This window comes from Amphiprion ocellaris, chromosome 10, assembly GCF_022539595.1.
Source record: "Amphiprion ocellaris isolate individual 3 ecotype Okinawa chromosome 10, ASM2253959v1, whole genome shotgun sequence".
Taxonomy (NCBI): Eukaryota; Metazoa; Chordata; class Actinopteri; family Pomacentridae; genus Amphiprion; species Amphiprion ocellaris.
The window spans coordinates 31,594,919-31,616,007 of record NC_072775.1 but is presented as its reverse complement, the minus strand read 5'-3'; the positions used below and the strand labels follow the sequence as shown (position 1 = coordinate 31,616,007).

General features: G+C 39.0%; 1 protein-coding gene and 1 pseudogene across 1 annotated transcript in view; both read right to left on the bottom strand.

Moving 5' to 3' along the window:
- Positions 1–312: 312 nt before the first annotated feature.
- Positions 313–11,810, bottom strand: LOC111575882 (zinc finger protein ZFP2-like; annotated as a pseudogene).
- Positions 11,811–15,686: 3,876 nt separating this feature from the next.
- The window catches only part of LOC111575886 (uncharacterized), a 34,037-nt gene continuing 28,634 nt past the window's right edge, over positions 15,687–21,089 (bottom strand). Inside the window, exons 11-13 of the mRNA XM_055014359.1 lie at positions 20,346–20,547; positions 18,539–18,871; positions 15,687–17,846 (exon numbers count right to left, since the gene is read on the bottom strand). Of these exons, the coding sequence (XP_054870334.1) occupies positions 16,561–17,846; positions 18,539–18,871; positions 20,346–20,547 (1,821 nt within the window). The 3' untranslated portion in view covers positions 15,687–16,560. The remainder of the gene's footprint in view (positions 17,847–18,538; positions 18,872–20,345; positions 20,548–21,089) is intronic.

Genomic DNA, 21,089 nt, shown 5'->3' with positions numbered 1-21,089 from the left:
TTCTTTAATTCCAGTAAAGAATGACAACATCTCTGCAGACATTTGTGCAACACTGGTGTCCTCCATGCTGAGGATGATTGAGGCTGTCGGCTAATATAAGAATGAACATAGGAATTTCAATTTATTAAATCCAAACTGTTGTTTTTTTTAATGATATAAACTAAAAAAATATTATCATGCAGCCCAACTTTGACAAATATAAAACAGCATGAGATCTCACTTTGGTGTACAGGTTGATTTTTGTTGCAAAACTTAATCATCTACTCGATATATTAAAAACACCCAGAAAAGAGAACACAATGATAATAAGACTTTGTTTCAAACAGTTTATGGTTTCATTTAAAAACAGACAACAAAATTTGTCAGTGACAACAGAATTCAAAAAACACACAAAGGAAACTATTTCACTTTGGGGTTAAAATTCTTCACACAAAGCCATGTATCATCAACATTTTATCAGCCAACCGGACTGAAGCTACAAACAAAAATGAACTGAGGGAATTGAATAATATGTTTCTGTGGAGGTCCTGAAAAAGTACTATACATAATGATTGATAATTACATAAAAAATCTTCTCATTCCAGCACTCACAAAGCAACGCTTCAAGTGTGTTACATCAAAGTCATCTGATATGAACAAACTGTTGGGAAGCAAACTGAAGTCTCTATGAGTTGAATTTTTAACTTCAACTGTCTTATAGAAAGCTGAAGCTTTATCTGATATGAAACCAGTCAGGTCTGTTACTTCCACATTGTACTGCATTGGAAACTGGTTTAATTTCTTTTTTTTTTGAAGAAAGAACCACCACAGAAATACAGACTGAAGTTGAACTGGATTGCAACCAATTTACATACACATGAACTGAAAATGAGAATTCCGAAAACAATTAAATCAAAAATTATGTTGATGTGTAAACTCATTTTCAACATCATCCCTTTCCACTCAGCTCCAGCAGAAACTGATAACCAACATGAAATAAACTATTAGGCCGTTCCTCAGAAGTATGACGTCTCCAGTTGTCTCTTTCGTAAATGCAATGTGCTTCTGGAAGTCGCCATGCACCCATTGGACAGGTTGGCAGATTCTTAAAGATCCATGTGTCACAGACTGACATGCAATAAACTCAGAGAATCTACAAGACCTGCTTTTACCCTGAACGATGTAAATGAATGCGTGTTCTACTAAGCTTTGTTCCCACCGTTGTTCCAGGACGACAGCTTTTCACCTGTGTGAGTTCTCTTGTGACTAATCAGATGACTGCCTTGACTGAAACATTTCTCATATCTTTCACAAGAATACGGTTTCTCACCTGTGTGAACTCTCATGTGGACAGTCAGCTTAGAACGTTCACTGAAGTTTTTCCCACGTTTCACAAGAAAATGGCTTCTCACCTGTGTGAACTTTCATGTGGAGAGTCAGCTTAGAACGTTCACTGAAGTTTTTCCAACATGTTTCACAAGAATACGGCTTCTCACCTGTGTGACCTCTCATGTGGAGAGAAAGCTTGCAACTTTTACTGAAACCTTGCCCACATGTTTCACAAGAATACGGCTTCTCACCTGTGTGACCTCTCATGTGCAGAGTCAGCCTAAAACGTTCACTGAAGTTTTTGCCACATGTTTCACAAGAATACGGCCTCTCACCTGTGTGAACTCTCATGTGGACAGTTAGTTGCCCACGTTGAGCGTAACTTTTCCCACATGTTTCACAAGAATATGGCTTCTCACCTGTGTGAGTTCTCATGTGGACAGTCAGATGAACACGTTGATAGAAACTTTTCCCACATCTTTGACAAGAATACGGCCTCTCACCTGTGTGAGTTCTCATGTGGACAGTTAGCTGCCCACGTTGAGAGTAATTTTTCCCACACGTTTCACAAGAATATGGCTTCTCACCTGTGTGAGTTCTCATGTGGACAGTCAGATGACCACCACAACTGAAACTTTTCCCACATGTTTTACAAGAATGCAGCTTGTCACCGCTGTGAATCTTCATATGGACTTTCTGCTGAGACCGTGAACGAAAACTTCTTCTGCGTGTATTGCAAGCATTTGGTTTTACAATTTTGTGGATTTGGTGATGTTTCTTGATTTGGTACTTATTCTGAAAGGAGTTTCCAAAAACATCATATTTTATAGATTTTCCACTTGTACCAACATCACGGTGATGTTCTGACAATGAAGACTTGGCTACATTGCAACTGCTATGACTCTTTGGCTTCAGCGCTGCATTTCTAGTTGAACGTGAGTCTCCATGCTCGCTTCCCTCCTGATGTGGGGTCACGGTTACTGGTGAATTGTAAGAGAGGAGGTGGTTGCTGTTTGGTTCGAGTTCACTGAGGTCATTGTCCATATCAGTTGAAGTCGACAGAAAAGTATCAGTTGCTTGCTTCATCACAATCTGCTTTCCCTGCTGACTGGTGCAGAGTTCCTCCTCTTCCTCTTTTATCGCTGAAGGTTCTGCCTCTTTCTGGTCCAGACTAACCTTCTTCTCCTGGTTACAGAGCTGCTGATTAGCGAGACCATTCCCCTCTTTACAAACATCTTGATGTTGGTGGTCTGAAGGGACAATAAGGCACATGAAAAGAGTTATTAACATGATGAGAAGGAAACAAACATCTGAGAGAAGACCTTTAATCTCCTGACCACCAGAACGGTCAGATTGTTTTTAATGTGTACTGTCTATATATGAAAATATTCGTTTGAACAGTGTCCTTGAGTGCCAAGAAAGGCGCCTTCAAATAGAATTTATTATTATTACTATTAGAGGTAGACCGATATATCAGGCGGCCGATATTTTGGGCCGATATATGGACTTTTTTCAATATTGGCCATCGGCCGATATTTACAAATAAAAAGCTGATTTGTGATCAGGCACCCATACGGGCAGCTGCCGCGACCGCTTTTCCCTTAGAAGGACCCCCGGCACTCAGAGAGCCGAGCATGAGCAGAGCGAGTGAGCCAGGCAACAAGCCTAACCCTAACCACTTTCAGGTTACTTTTTAATTGTATGTTATGTAAACTTTAACTATTTTTTGATATTATTGTACTTTTTCACTTTTTGTTCAATAAATGTTAGAGTTCTACTAGTGTATTTAATTTGTAATATATACATGTATATACTTTTAGTGTTTAAATTGCCTTTTGTAATCGATGTGCTTTAAAAAAAAAGGATATCGGCCTTAAAAATCGGCTTCTACAATCGGCTTTAGATATCGGCCATCGACTGAAAATTTTTTTAAAAATCGGTATTGGCATTGGCCTTTGAAAATCCCATATCGGTCGACCTCTAATTACTATTATTATTATTATGAGGAAACAAACATCTGAGAGAAGACCTTTAATCCTCTCACCCCCAAGCCCTGCCTGGGCAGTCACATGTTTCCTCACAGTGTGCTCATCCCTAACAGCAATATAAAGTCTTGCACCTCTGTGGAAACAGCACAACCATGACTAGAAGTAGAGAAATTTCTGAAATTACACCTGTGTAGAATAGCACAGTGCTGGCATAAATCTAAAAAAACAAACAAAAATGAAACAACGGCAGATGCATCCAGGCAACTGCGAGGCCGCAAATGGACAGTTCAAGTAAATGTCAATGAGTCAAGATCCAACAGCAGAATTCCTGTCGGAAAATAAATGTAACTCAGAGCTGTAATTAGAATCTTACATTAGTCACATTCCTGTGTTAGTTCATTAAGACAATCATAGTTTGACATACCAATTCTGTGTAACATTATCCGTGGTTTCCAGATCATATCCCCCTGCCTGCGCCGATAATCGATGTCTTCATCCAACTGGCCAAATCGTTTATCAGAAAGTCCAAATATTTCTCCAGATATTTCTTCACTTTTGGAGTTGCGCTGAACCAGGATAACAGCCTCTTGCATCAGTACAAGATGCTCTCCCTCCTGACTGGTGCACAGTTCCTCCTGCTCCTCTTTCATCTGTGGAGGCTCTGGGACCTCCTGGTCCACACTGGAGTTACTCTCCTGGTTGCAGACATTCTGCTCAGCAAGAACATTCTCCTCCTGGACATGTTGCTGCAGACGGTCTAGAAGGCAAAATGACAAAAAAAAAAGGTTGCTAAAGGTGATGATAGGCGATGCACAGCTGAGCTAATATTATTAATCTTCAGAAACCCAAGCACTGTCTGGACAGTTTTTGTTTCCGTCACATTCTTCCTCACTGTGAGCTTATATGTCTGTGCAACATAAAATCCAGCACCTCTGTAGAAACAGCACAACCATGACAAGAACTACAGAGAACTCACAAATGTCTTCTGTGCAGTATGGAACAGTTTTGACATAAATTACAATTAAAATTGCTCTACTTCATACCGTTTGTGAGACATGCTGCATTGATGTTATTGAGCTCATATGTTTCATTTTGCTGTCAGTCTCTTTTGTCATTTCCTGTCTTCTCTGTGTAAACACCATCAGCATGTCACCTGAAAACTTTTGTGAAGAATGTTTGTCATTTGTTTTTTGGTCTATTGGACTTAGGAGCACTGATTTTTTTGGATTAATATGGTTCTGCTGCAAACAACGAGTTGTTGGTGAATTTTTGAATGAGACGTAGAATGGAGTCATTTCAATGAACCATATGTCAGATGACTAATCGCAGAACCAATGGAAAGTTGAACATCTGCTGATTCTTGCTGTTTTTAAAGATTCTGATCAGGGCTGCAACAACGAATCGATAAAATCGCTAATAATCGATTATTAAAAGCATTGGCAACGAATTTGATTATCGATTCGTTATGTCACGCGATTTGTGCGTCACTCGCCATGTCGCGGAGCCGTCTACTTCATCTCCAGAGCTTTGTCAATGCTGGCTGACGGAAATAAAGTTTTTTTTTTAAATAACTCCACCTTTAGAGCGAGTTGAACAGAGCGAGGTGGCGGCAAAGCGAAAGTAAATTCAGAGTAATTTCAACCAAACATGACCGACACGGAGAAAACAGTCAGACCGAAATCCTCAAAAGTGTGGCAGCATTTCACGCTTCAAGAAACACGCATAACATGCAAGCTTTACAAAAGTGATATGATGTACGGGAGCACCACGATGATGATGCAGCACCTGAAACGGAAACACGTTGGAGTCACCGATGAGGATGAAGGAGCTCAACAGCAGGTAAGTCACTACATTATCCTACGTTTGTTCTGTTTTACAGTGAGGAAACGTAACGTTAGTCTCTCTGGTAGCTCTCCTGATGCTAGTGTTTGTTTGTTAGCTGATTAATGACAGTGATAGGGCACGTGTGTGTGTGTGTGTGTGTGTGTGTGTGTGTGTGTGTGTGTGTGTGTGTGTGCACGTGTGAAACTTTTTATTTCACTTTAATCAAATTAAGCAGGGTTTGAATATGCTTTATAAATAAACGTAACTTGCCCACAATGGTGATAATAATTTAAAGATTAAGCCTCAAGTTTTAATTTTCTCACAAAGTCTGAGTGAAGACACTGGTCTGTGTTGGAGTGAGGCAGGATGAACTGTATTTAGACCGCGGTTAAAGTAACTTATTTAGTATTTTTTATGGTGCTTGTCCTATCTATCTATCTATCTATCTATCTATCTATCTATCTATCTATCTATCTATCTATCTATCTATCTATCTATCTATCTATCTATCTATCTATCTATCTATCTATCTATCTGTCTATCTATCTATCTATCTATCTATCTATCTATCTATCCATCTATCTATATGTGCGTGTGTGTGCGTGTGTACTTTGTGTTTTGCTCTTTGGACTACTTACTTGCCTTAACTTAATACTGCAAATAAAACAAGATAATTACTGAGTTGCTGTAAATTGTGCTATAATACATCCTCAAACTATACTATCTTTCTCATTTCATCAACAGCAAACAATGACAGGCTTCATGATGAGAAGACATCATGTCCACCACAGCAAGCAGCTGTCCTGACTGAGAGCATCCTCAACATGATAGTCACTGACATGAGGCTTCTGTCGATGGTTGAAGATGAAGGCTTCGCTTCAATGATCTTATTTGCTCTGTCAGGCCAAATCTTCTCTTTCTGAATAAAGCGGCGGAAATTAAAAATGTGTTGTTTTTTTTAAAATCCGATTCATCGATTAATCGAAAAAAAATAATCGGCCGATTAAACGATTATTAAAATAATGGTTAGCTGCAACCCTAATTCTGATAAATGGTGTAATTCGAGAGAGTTTCCCAAAAAGATATTCTACATGTTGGCTCATTTTGTTGGAAATAGACATGGTCCTCTTCACTGAACAATTGTTTTTGGTTGGAATTTGCTATTATATCTTTGTGTTGAGCAGTATATAATTGGCCACCACAGTCCAACTATAAATAACTTGAGACAATCCTAGCTAGTTATGAAAGCTCAGACTTTACTAATCATATTAATTACATCACCCATGATCGAGGTTTTCACCTTCCTATGAAACATCTCCAGAAAGTAGCTGCGTCCTCAGTTTACAAAGATTTAATCGCAAGTCAACGTCACATATTGCTGAAAATATTGCTGTTGTTGTCCTTTCTGAAGGTTGAGGCATCGATCTGTCTCTGGGCTGTCCTGTGATGAACCGGTGATCCGCCCTGGGTGTCCACCACCTCCCACCCAGTATCATTTGAGATAGGCTCTTGGCCTTGACCATCCTGGATGAGACCAACAATGGTGGTGTCGTCTGCAAACTTCAGGAGCTTCCCAGAGGGGTGTGAGGAGGTGCAGTCATTAGTGAACAGGGAGAAGAGCAGTGGAGAGAGAACACATCCCTGGCGGGGCACTGGTGCTGATGGTGCAGGTGCTGGATGTGAAGCTGCCCAACCTCACTAGATGCTGTCTGTCCATCAGGAAGTTGGAGATCCACTGACAGGTGGGGGGTGAGACAGACAGCTGGGTGAGTTTGGGTAGGAGGAGATCCGGGATGATTGTATTGAACATCGAGCTGAAGTCCACAAACAGAATCCTTGCGTAGTTCTCTGGTCTGTCGAGGTGTTGCAGTATGTGATGCAGCCCCATGTTGACTGCATCATCCACAGACCCGTTTACTCAGTAAGCAAACTGCAGGGGGTACAGCAGGGGTCCAGTAATGTCCTTCAGGTGGGCCAACACTAGTCTCTCAACGGACTTCATGACCACAGATTTTGGAGCAACAGGTCTGTAGTCATTCAGTCCTGTGATCTTGGGTTTCTTGAGGACTGGGATGATGGTGGAGCGTTTGAAGCAGGAAGGAACCTCGCACCGCTCCAGTGATCTATTGAACATCTGAGTGAACACAGGTGGCAGCTGGTCTACACAGGCTTTGAGGCAGGCAGGTGAGACTCGGTCTGGGCCTGCTGTCTTCCTGGTCTTTTGTTTCCTGAAGAGCCGGCAGACGTCTTCTTCACAGATCTTGATTGCAGGTTAAGTGTCAGAAGGTAGGGGGTGCAGGGCTGCAGGAGGGGAGAGAGCTGGGACTGCAGGAGGTGTTGATGGCTGTGTGGGGGGATGGTCGGTGTGGGTGTGGGGTGTGAAGTCCTTTACAAACCTGCAGTAGAACTGGTTCAGGTTGTCAGCCAGTTGTTGGCTCCCTACAGAGGTGGGGGGTGGAGGCTTCTGGTTAGTGACATTCTTCAAGCCTTTCCACACTGATGTAGGGTTGTTTGCTGAACAATGACTCTTCAGCTTCTACGAGTAGCTCATCTTCGCTGCTCTGATCTCCTTTGTCAGTGTGTTTCTGGCCTGGTTGAACAACACTTTGTCCCCACTTCTGTAGGCCTCTTCTTTGGCCTGACGGAGCCGTCTCAGTTTTGCAGTGAACCATGGTTTCTCATTATGAAATATTAAATGAGTCCTGGTGGGAACACACAAGTCCTCACAGAGGCTGATGTAGAACGTCACATCGTCAGCCAGCTCTTCCAGGTTGTTAGCAGCAGCTTCAAAGACACTCCAATCCCTGCAGACAAAGCAGGCTTGCAGGTCAAGCTCTGCTTCTCTGGTCCATCTCTTCACTGTTTTCACCACAGGTTTAACAGATTTCAGTTTCTGCCTGTAGGCTGGGACGAGATGGACAAGGCAAGTGGTCGGAGAGGCCTGCAGCTGCTCTGGGAACTCAACGATAGACATCCTTAATAGTGGTGTAGCAGTGGTCCGATGTGTTATTGTCTCTGGTGGGGCATGAAATATGTTGTCTGTATTTCAGCAGTTCATGGGTTAATTTTGTTCTTTTAAAATCTAATAATAAGAGAGTCTGGGTGTTGCTGCTCTGTGTCAGTGACCTGCTAAGCCAGAAGTTGCAGCATGTAGCTCACACAGGCGTCAGGAGGGATGTAAACATTGACCAGAATGAAAGAGGAAAACTCCCGCGGCGAATAAAAAAGTTTCCAGTTTGTGAGGAGCCCTTCCAAGTTGGAACAGCACAGCATCTTCAGAGTTGTCACAACTCTGTACCAACCTTCGTTCATGTAGAAACACAATCCGCTGCCTCTTGTTTTCCCCGTAGCCTCCGTGGTGCAGTATGCTCTGAACAGCTGGAAACCCAGCAGATATAGCGCACTGTCTGGGATGGTCCCGTTCAGTCAGGTTTCCATGAAACACAGAGCCGCAGAGTTGGAAAAGTCTCTGTTAATCCATGTCAGGAGCAGTCGTTCCTTCAACTGCTGTACTCTACTGTAAACTGTTTTATTAGTACTGCAACTCATTTTATATGATACCACATTTATATTCCATCCTATTTATACTGTACAATAGTCTGGTTATCATGTAAACATGTTACACTGCTGTAACACCTGAGATCAATAAATATAATTGTGTCATTTGAAATTGTCTTGCAGTGAACCTTTATCACTTCACTGTGATAAAATGATAGAAAGCAGATTGACTGCTGGTGTCCCACTGTTTCATTTGGATTTTGTTCTGTTTTACTCAGAAATGGCCGCTTGTGAGCAATAATTGGAATACAATGACCTCAAAAACCTGGTGGCTGAAAAGAAGTTATTATTGTCATAAGGAATTGTTAAAGTCACGTTTTCCCACCATGGATATGGCCAATTGTTCTGTGGTAATATTTTTTCATACTTACTGGTCAATTACTATGAACAATTGATCAGTTAGTGCATCCCAGCGAAGTATATAGTAATATATTTGTCAGTGTGTCAGAGTGAATGAGTTGGGTTTGACATGGAGGACGAGAAAAGCTAAAATGATGGGGCATAGATAAAAAAGGCAACTTTCACAAAGAAAAAGACTTTCTGTACATTTCACCATATATTATCCATGTAAAATGTATACATGAATGAAGGAAAACGTGGCTTTCACACTTCATCAGGACAATTATTTATATTCAGTCACCAAAGTGAGTTGATGTTTGCCTGATGTCTTTGGGATTATTATGAACCCTGAAATTTAAAGACCACCGTGGAGTCGGTAGAGAAATGTGAAAGTTATCCTGCTGTTCATCCACACAAACCGCAGCTCCTCACTTTACTTCTATCCAGGGGCGGATCTACTGGGGTGGCATAGGGTGGCAACTGCCACCCCTAGAAGATGCCTTGCCACCCTGGCTGCCACCCCAATTCTTAACGTTCTAATTCAAAAATATGAATATGAAAGGTTGTGGCCGGCCGTAAAGAGCGAAAGTCCAGGAAAGACGAATAACGAGTGAAACTCCGATGTCCGAGTGCTTTCGAATGCACCATGTGATGTCACGTCCTGTACAGTCTATGCTGCTACAGATACGAGGTGACACGCCCCCCTGAGGGGGCTGCTCTTAGACCTCAGTCATGTGGATGACAGCTGGACTTCGGTGTGACAGTAAGACACTAGTCAGACTGGGTAAGACTACATGGTAATATAACTGTTCACAATGTATTAAATGCTAATAGTGTCTAAATTCACATAAAGTGTTTGCTTGTGAGACGAACCACGGTTTCCAGTGAGCCTGCGCCTTGCTAATTTTTACTAATGTAGCTAGCTAATGTTACAGAACAGCCACAGAACGATGGTGGGGAATCGTCTGTGGAAGTTTTTCTCTCTTTTTCTGATAATTACAACCTGTGGTTCTGACAACAGACTGTAAGTCAAAAGAAATCACACATTTACTGAGACTTTACATGACATTAAAGTGTAACCAAACCCCCCAGTCACACCAGGTTTTCATGCACTGTTTGAAAACTACATCCTGCTTGTTTAATGCTGTTTTTTATCATTTTGGTGTCAAGGTCATAACAACACCAACACTGATGTGTTTCATCATAGTACAGTCATATAATTTAGTTTACAGCTGAAAAAATGTTTACATGTTAAGTAACTCTTTAAAGGTTAAAATTGTACACATCAGATTGTATCATAGTTAATAATGAAGATTATCAAAGGAAAAAACATAGTTCAGTCAGTGTGATTCTTGTAGGAGACAGTAAAGAATGAAGAGGAAGGGAACCACCAGCAGCTTTTCCCAGCCTAAAGGAAGAGAGGAGGAAGAACATCCCAGAGAGGAGATGGAGGAGGAAGAGTTCAGAGACAGAGAAAGAAATGAAGGCATACAGAGATCAGACAGCGAAAGGTAAATCAGACTATCTCTGGTCCAGCTGCTCCACATGCTATGAATATTGCTTTAGTATAATATATCTGAGTAAGAGGTACACCTGTCGCAATAATTACCTTTTTGGACAAATTATTATCTGATGTAGTTAATCTTTTAATTTTAAAAGGATAAGTAGATCCTTAATCCTTAAGAATATCCAAATATTGGAATTATAGAATTATTGTAAGAAATGTCTCAAATAAAGAGCATCAAAATATAAAACCACAAATCTAAGACAATAAATAAAATGATCTGGACTCTGACTCTGTTGTAGATGAATTAATAATGTAATCATTGTGGCAGGCTGAACATAAGCATAGATCACACAAATGCAGATTTCCCAAAACAGTGCATAAGAGAGACATTGTCTAGTCTTAATCTAATTTGTTGCTAAATTTAAGAAACATTTTTAACATATCTAGCATTTGGTTTCTTCAAAGTGTATAAGGTTGACTTTATTTCAGTTTAAATCTTTCCCCCTTTCTGCTAGACATATCAAATCACATATTGTGATTGGCAGCTAATAAGAACAACTCATGTTTAGGATTGGCTGACAAATACAAATGATATTTACTTATTTAACATACTTATTTCAGCAGTATTTGTGTCAATTTGATAACGTCGACTAATTGCCTGAGCACGATACGTCATCGAAAGCGGAAGTGAGCGCGCAATGCAACAGAAATCACCGTCCGAGTGGAGCGCGGAACACGCATGGACATCCGCGCTGTATCGTGCATATATAGTATATGCATATATTATATATGCACAATACAGCGTGGACATCCGCGTTTACGATATATCGTAAACGCGTCGTTTGTGGCAGCCCTACTGTATATATATATATATATATATATATATATATATATATATATATATATATACACACACATATGCCACCCCTTTGCAACCCTACTACTTTTTCTCTAGATCCGCCCATGCTTCTATCAGCTCATTCAGACCATCACACTTCCACAAACCTGTTGTGTGTAACTTTATCTCAGGTTTCCAGATGTTATCCAGCAGTCTGCGCTGACGATCGATCTCCTCCTCGTACTGGACGATGGTTTTCTCAAACTCTGTGAATATTTCTTCAGCAGCAGCAGTTAGTCGCTCGTTGATCAACTCTCTCAGATTCTGGACTGAACTCATCTTTAAGTGATAAAATATTAATCTCAGACACGAAAAACAACCGTCTGTAAAAACTTCCACACATCAGTACATGTTAGCAGTTGTTTCAATGAGCTAACGTTAGCATCGGTTTGGCTTCACTTCCGCCGGATATTATTGTTTTTCTTGATCCGCCTTCAAATTAAAATGTTCTTTTTTTGATCGCAGCTGGTTGAAGTAAAGTTGTCCTTAAGAATAAGAATAAGAATGCAAAGTGACACAAATAAACATAAGAGATTATTCAAAATACAAAAATCTCAAAGGGAATGTTTTGGTGGTTTTTTTGTAATTATATTGTTCATCAGGGACAGTACACAGACTCAAATGATCTCTCTAACATAAAATGGAAATATGCACCATATTGTTCACCAAACAAGTAATTGTGTTCCAGCAGTAACAAGGTAATGGAGATTTTCTGGTTTACTTTATCTCAAAGGTCCAAAATAATTCAATTACTTAGAAGACACTTGAAGAAAGCAAATATGGAGAACTAAATACAAATCAGAGAACAACCAACAAAAATGAATTAATAAAAATGACAAAGAAGAACAGAATGAAGTGACAGGGACTGAATAAAGCAAAAGTAGAAATACCAAACTACAACAATATTCCATTAACAGGAACATTCTTAACCAAAACCTAACTGAAGTAGTCTGAGTATTTTGAGCAACATGCATATAAAATATCAAAAGTAATACTGCCAGAAAATGGATTCTGTCAATGTTTTACAAATATAAATGATGTTTACTAGTGAGTTAATGATACTGTTTGATTGGGAGCCAGTTTTACCCTCTTTTTATTTGAAGCCGTTACTTTATAAACTGCCAGGTTAATCAGCAATGTATCCTACTCTCTAAGGTCATCATATGTTTGTAGAGGTGAAATCCTGGACATATCTGAAGATCATTACAAAGAAATAAAATCTAATTCATTACCTTTGAAGACCTGCTGACCTGAACTGGGTCGGAAAAAATCTATTTCTCTCTGAACTGCAATAAAGTGGAAATATAAAGTTGTAGAAATTGATTCACTCAAGTCAAATTTGTATTTAAATACATTATGTGGGCAAATGCACTGAGTTACTTACCACCACAACTCACTAAGTAGGAAGGCAACATATCAAGTGAACATGAAGTAATAAACAATAGAGATTCTAATCACCAATGAGTCTCACTTTCCTCCAGGAACTACTGAAAACAGCAAAACAACATACAAACTGCAATCACTAGTAGAGTAAAGTTACTCAATACATTTACTGCTGTGGACATGTCAGTGCATTTTTAAAGTACTTCTATTATCTGTCTACTCCAGCACATTTCAGAGGAAATTATTGCATTTTCTACTGTACTTCATTTATCTGAATCTTCATTTATCTGAATTGCTCTTGTTTAAGTGTAAGATTTGACCCAGTGGAAAATATAACAAGCTTTGAAAACACAATATATTGTTGAAGATAAACGCAGTAGTTTCCATTTTGGCATCCTACAGAAAGCAGTGTGTAGTTGCATCGACATTTCAGACATTTATGAGTTGTTAACAGCTTCACCAGATTGTGATTTTAACCTCTAAATGGTGAACATCTCAGCAAAAGATCAGAGGAAAATTGTGGATCAGAACTTTGTTTTTGTTCTTTCCTCTCACCCTCAGACTTATCTGTCATTGTATAAAACTGGATATAAAGTAGTTCAAACTGGTTCCACCTGCAGCAGCTACAACATTCAGGGACTGAACTTTTGCTTCAATACATTTACTACATTATGCTGCTATATACATTTTAATGCAGTCATGGGTCATTTTTATTGTGGATGGCTCTTACTGGATAATTACCGTTTAAATAACATAAGTAAAGACATGGAACTTATGGCAGAAGTGTCCTTGTTCATAATGCAAATTCAGCCTTAGGTTTCTTACACTTGGCTGTGATTTGGGTTCAGTCCTGCTTTGGTTAGCAGTTGTCTCCAGAGATTTTCAAAGTGGATTTCATCCATGGAGTCCATTATAATCTGTGTAAAATCGTCAACTAAATCCACAGTTAAACTTGATTTATATGAACTTAGACTGATGAAAATAAAGCACAAACAGATGTTTATTTACATATTTACAGGTATTTGTTGTTGTTTTTTTTACTGTCAATACATAATGACAAAAAAACAAAAATCTTTATTGCTTCACAGGCATAAATGTTAGACTTTTGCTTCAAATTAATCATCTGTATGGTGAAATAAGTTAAACAACTATCTACACAGGTTTGGAGATGAATACCAGAATGTTACCAGGCTGTAATTATTGAATATGAGGATGTGGGATCTCACATTTAAAAGCTGTTTGATGGTGTTGCGTCGTGTTTATATGGACAAAAATAAATAAATATAAAAATCACTGTGCATATTCACTTGGCTTTTTGGGTCTATGATATCTAAAACATTATCACACTTCATCGGAAAAGTGAGCAACTGTAGAACCTGTGGAGCTATTTGATCAAAATATGAAATGAAATTCTAAAAAAAATTAAATCAAATTTGCAACTTCACAATTCGAAAGGAAAAGGAACACTCAAGGAATTTGAATATAAAATATCATGAAATTAAAAGAAAATACTTTATCCATGAAGAAAAAATAACTACTTCATATCAAATAGCTAGTTTTCCTTTTTTTCATGATTTGGCTGCAGTATTTCAGCTTTATTATGTAAAAATCTTACTCATATTCCTCTAAATATTAAAACTATTTCGCGTCATCTATGCTCCTCTTGTCCAGCTGCTCTTCCTCCATCTCCTGGTCCCGTCCTGCTCCAGATCGCTGAGGACCAGCAGCAGAAGGGGGACCTTCTGGTGGCACAAAGGCCTGACAGCAGGGAGCCACATCTGACCCCGGCCAGACAGCTCTTTAGCACAAAATTAGCCTGAGATGGACGTGCAACACAATCACATGCTGTCCATACCATCAAAGAGGAATTTGGGAATCTGTTGTTGCTTTTGCAGCTTCAGAGCCACAATTTATGAAATTTCACAATTTCAGGAAAGACGGAGTTTAAAAATCTATTCAGGGTAAAATTCCACTCACGTTTCAACATCATTACTGCCTGCATATGAACATAGATCATGATTTAATGCTAATATTATGGCACAGTTTAAGATAATTGTAGACAAAATAGCTTTGAGGATGCAGCGATTAATTCCTTCCTGAATAAAAACATTAACATCAAAATCTCTGCAGTCAGTCGTAACACCTCATGTAGAAGGCTGTAGATAATGAATCTCAGGACATGAAAAAGACTTTAAGGCTGCTGGGTGCTTGAACAGTTCGTGGCCATGGACTGAAGTCATTGTCCTCAAACTCACTTACTCACTTGTTGGGTCCCACGAGGTTCCGTTTTGAACCCAATCTTGTTTTGCTATATGCTGCCCTTTGGATCCATTATTAACAAATGTAAGATTTCTTTTCATCCATTTGGAGATACAAACTTATCAACACATGAAAAGAAACAGTAAAAATTCTGTGCTGCCCTTTCTGGACAGATCAAAAGTTTTAGAAATCACACATTATTTATTTTTGTACAGAACAAAGTGAAAAATGGAACTCGGACAAGAATGTTACCTGATTTGAATCCAGTAGAACATCTTTTAGGTATTTTAAAAGACACATGTAGGTCAAAACAACCCCTCCAGTAAAGAAGAATGACAACATCTCTGCAGACATTTGTGCAACACTGGTGTCCTCCATGCTGAGGATGATTGAGGCTGTCGGCTAATATAAGAATGAACATAGGAATTTCAATTTATTAAATCCAAACTGTTGTTTTTTTAATGACATAAACTAAAAAATATTATCATGCAGCCCAACTTTGACAAATATAAAACAGCATGAGATCTCACTTTGGTGTACAGGTTGATTTTTGTTGCAAAACTTAATCATCTACTCGATATATTAAAAACACCCAGAAAAGAGAACACAATGATAATAAGACTTTGTTTCAAACAGTTTATGGTTTCATTTAAAAACAGACAGCAAAATTTGTCAGTGACAACAGAATTCAAAAAACAAGCAAAGGAAACTATTTCACTTTGGGGTTAAAATTCTTCACACAAAGCCATGTATCATCAACATTTTATCAGCCAACCAGACTGAAGCTACAAAAAAAAATGAACTGAGGGAATTGAATAATCTGTCTGTGGAGGTCCTGAAAAAGTACAATACATAATGATTGATAATTACATGAAAAATCTTCTCATTCCAGCACTCACAAAGCAACGCTTCAAGTGTGTTACATCAAAGTCATCTGATATGAACAAACTGTTCGGACGCAAACTGAAGTCTCTATGAGTTGAACTTCAACTGTCTTATAGAAAGCTGAAGCTTTATCTGATATGAAACCAGTCAGGTCTGTTACTTCCACATTGTACTGCATTGGAAACTGGTTTAATTTCTTTTTTTTGAAGAAAGAACCACCACAGAAATACAGACTGAAGTTGAACTGGATTGCAACCAATTTACATACACATGAACTGAAAATGAGAATTCCGAAAACAATTAAATCAAAAATTATGTTGATGTGTAAACTCCTTTTCACGACATTAAATCTCAGCAACATCATCCCTTTCCACTCAGCTCCAGCAGAAACTGATAACCAATGAAATAAACTATTAGGCCGTTCCTCAGAAGTATGACGTCTCCAGTTGTCTCTTTCGTAAATGCAATGTGCTTCTGGAAGTCGCCATGCATCCATTGGACAGGTTGGCAGATTCTTAAAGATCCGTATGTCTCAGACTGACATGCAATAAACTCAGAGAATCTACAAGACCTACTTTTACCCTGAATGATGTTAATGAATGCGTGTTCTACTAAGCTTTGTTCCCATCATTGTTCCAGGACGACAGCTTTTCACCTGTGTGAGTTCTCTTGTGACTAATCAGATGACTGCCTTGACTGAAACTTTTCCCACATGTTTCACAAGAATACGGCCTCTCACCTGTGTGAACTCTCATGTGGACGGTCAGCGGCCCACGTTGAGTGAAATTTTTCCCACATGTTTCACAAGAATACGGCTTCTCACCTGTGTGAATTCTCATGTGGACATTCAGCGGCCCACGTTGAGTGAAATTTTTCCCACATGTTTCACAAGAATACGGCTTCTCACCTGTGTGAGTTCTCATGTGGACATTCAGCGGCCCACGTTGAGTGAAATTTTTCCCACATGTTTCACAAGAAAATGGCTTCTCACCTGTGTGAGTTCTCATGTGGAAAGTCAGCTTGCAACGTTTACTGAAGTTTTTCCCACATGTTTCACAAGAATACGGCTTCTCACCTGTGTGAGTTCTCATGTGGACAGTCAGCTGCCCACATTGAGAGTAATTTTTCCCACATGTTTCACAAGAATATGGCTTCTCACCTGTGTGAACTCTCATGTGGACAGTCAGATGAATACGTTGATTGAAACTTTTCCCACATCTTTGACAAGAATATGGCCTCTCACCTGTGTGAGTTCTCATGTGGACAGTCAGATGACCACCACAACTGAAACGTTTCCCACATGTTTTACAAGAATGCAGCTTGTCACCGCTGTGAATCTTCATATGGACTTTCTGCTGAGACCGTGAACTTCTTCTGCGTGTATTGCAAGCATTTGGTTTTACAATTTTGTGGATTTGGTGATGTTTCTTGATTTGGTACTTATTCTGAAAGGTGTTTCCAAAAACATCACATTTTATAGATTTTCCACTTGTACCAACATCACAGTGATGTTCTGACAATGAAGACTTGGCTACATTGCAACTCCTATGACTCTTTGGCTTCAGCGCTGCATTTCTAGTTGAACGTGAGTCTACATGCTTGCTTCCCTCCTGATGTGGGGTCACGGTTACTGGTGAATTGTAAGAGAGGAGGTGGTTGCTGTTTGGTTCTAGTTCACTGAGGTCATTGTCCATATCAGTTGAAGTCGACAGAAAAGTATCAGTTGCTTGCTTCAGTACAATCTGCTTTCCCTGCTGACTGGTGCAGAGTTCCTCCTCTTCCTCTTTTATCTCTGGAGGTTCTGCCTCTTTCTGGTCCAGACTAACCTTCCTCTCCTGGTTACAGAGCTGCTGATTAGCGAGACCATTCCCCTCTTTACAGACATCTTGATGGTGGTCTGAAGGGACAATAAGGCACATGAAAAAAGTTATTAACATGATGAGAAGGAAACAAACATCTGAGAGAAGACCTGTAATCTCCTGACCACCAGAAAGGTCAGACTGTTTTTAATTTGTATTGTCTATATATGAACATATTTGTTTCAACAGTGTCCTTCAGTGCCGAGAAAGGCGCCTTCAAATAGAATTTATTATTATTACTATTACCATTATTATTATTATTATTATTATTATTATTATTATTATTATTATTATTATTATTATTATTATTATTATTATTATGAGGAAAGAAACATCTGAGAGAAGACCTTTAATCCTCTCACCCCCAAGCCCTGTCTGGGCAGTCACATGTTTCCTCACAGTGTGCTCATCCTTAACAGCAATATAAAGTCTTGCACCTCTGTGGAAACAGCACAACCATGACTAGAAGTAGAGAAATTTCTGAAATTACACCTGTGTAGAATAGCACAGTGCTGGCATGAATCTAAAAAAACAAACAAAAATGAAACAACGGCAGATGTACCCAGGCAACTGCGAGGCTGCAAATGGACAGTTCAAGTAAATGTCAAGGAGTTAAGATCCAACAGCAGAATTTCTGTCGGAAAATAAATGTAACTCAGAGCTCTAATTAGAATCTTACATTAGTCACATTCCTGTGTTAGTTCATTAAGACAATCATAGTTTTACATACCAATTCTGTGTAACATTATCCGTGGTTTCCAGATCCTATCCACCTGCCTGCTCCGATAATCGATGTCTTCATCCAACTGACCGAATCGTTTACCAGAAAGTCCAAATATCTCTCCAGATATTTCTTCACATTTGGAGTTGCGCTGAACCAGGATAACAGCCTCTTGCATCAGTGCAAGATGCTCTCCCTCCTGACTGGTGCACAGTTCCTCCTGCTCCTCTTTCATCTGTGGAAGCTCTGGGCCCTCCTGGTCCACACTGGAGTTACTCTCCTGGTTGCAGACATTCTGCTCAGCAAGAACATTCTCCTCCTGGACATGTTGCTGCAGACGGTCTAGAAGGCAAAATAACAAAAAAAAAAGTTGCTAAAGGTGATGATAGGTGACGCACAGCTGAGCTAATATTATTAATCTTCAGAAACCCAAGCACTGTCTGGACAGTTTTTGTTTCTGTCACATTCTTCCTCACTGTGGGCTTATATTTCTGTGCAACATAAAATCCAGCACCTCTGTAGAAACAGCACAACCATGACAAGAACTACAGAGAACTCACAAATGTCTTCTGTGCAGTATGGAACAGTTTTGACATAAATTACAATTAAAATTGCTCCACTGCATACTGTTTGTGAGACATGCTGCATTGATGTTATTGAGCTGATATGTTTTATTTTGCTGTCAGTCTCTTTTGTCATTTTCTGTCTTCTCTGTATAAACACCATCCGCATGTCACCTGAAAACTTTTGTGAAGAATTTTTGTCATTTGACTGTTGGTCTGTTGGACTTAGGAGCACTGAGTTTTTGGATGTTGGGTGTTGCTCGGCTGATATAGCGCACTGTCTGGGATGGTCCCGTTCAGTCAGGTTTCCATGAAACACAGAGCCGCAGAGTTGGAAAAGTCTCTGTTAATCCATGTCAGGAGCAGTCGTTCCTTCAACTGCTATACTCTACTGTAAACTGTTTTATTAGTACTGCAGCTCATTTTATACTATACTACATTTATATTCCATCCCATTTATACTGTACGGTAGTCTGTTTATCATGTAAACATGTTACACTGCTGTAACACCTGAGATCAATAAATATAATTGTGTCATTTGAAATTGTCTGTCTTGCAGTGAAACTTAATAATTTCACTGTGATAAAATGATAGAAAGCAGATTGACTGCTTGTGTCCCACTGTTTCATTTGGATTTTGTTCTGTTTTACTCAGAAATGGTCGCTTCTGAGAAATAATTGGAATACAATGACCTCAAAAACCTGGTGGCTGAAAAGAAGTTATTATTGTCATAAGGAATTGTTAAAGTCACGTTTTCCCACCAGGGATATGGCCAATTGTTCTGTGGTAATATTTTTTCATACTTACTGGTCAATTACTATGAACAATTGATCAGTTAGTGCATCCCAACGAAGTATATAGTAATATATTTGCCAGTGTGTCAGAGTGAATGAGTTGGGTTTGACATGGAGGATGAGAAAAGCTAAAATGATGGGGCATAGATAAAAAAGGCAACTTTCACAAAGAAAAAGACTTTCTGTACATTTCATATGTATCAAATCACCATATATTATACATGAATGAAGGAAAGCGTCACTTTCACACTTCATTAGGACAATTATTTATATTCAGTCACCAAAGTAAGTGAGCTGATGTTTGCCTGATGTCTTTGGGATTATTATGAACCCTGAAATTTAAAGACCACCATGGAGTCGGTAGAGAAATGTGAAAGTTATCCTGCTGTTCATCCACACAAACCGCAGCTCCTCACTTTACTTCTATCAGCTCATTCAGACCATCACACTTCCACAAACCTGTTGTGTGTAACTTTATCTCAGGTTTCCAGATGTTATCCAGCAGTCTGCGCTGACGATCGATCTCCTCCTCGTACTGGACGATGGTTTTCTCAAACTCTGTGAATATTTCTTCAGCAGCAGCAGTTAGTCGCTGGTTGATCAACTCTCTCAGATTCTGGACTGAACTCATCTTTAAGTGATAAAATATTAATCTGAGACACTACAAAACAACCGTCTGTAAAAACTTCCACACATCAGTACACGCTAGAAACGGTTTCAATGAGCTAACGTTAGCATCGGTTTTGGCGTCACTTCCACCGGATATTATTGTTTTTCTTGATCCGCCTTCAAATTAAAATGTTCTTTTTTTGATCGCAGCTGGTTGAAGTAAAGTTGTCATTAAGAAAAAGAATAAGAATGCAAAGTAACACAAATAAACATAAGAGATTATTCAAAATACAAAAATCTCAAAGGGAATGTTTTGAGGGTTTTTTTTTGTAATTATATTGTTCATCAGGGACAGTACACAGACTCAAATGATCTCTCTAACATAAAATGTTTGCAGTCACGTTTTATTATTATTATTATTATTATTATTATTATTATTATTATTATTATTATTATTATTATTATTATTATTATTATTATTATTATTATTATTATCATTATTATTATAGTTCAAAGGTGTGTTTCATTTTGTTTGTTTGCTTTGGGTTTTTTTTAATGTAAGTATTATTATTGTCCATCAGGGACAGTATACAG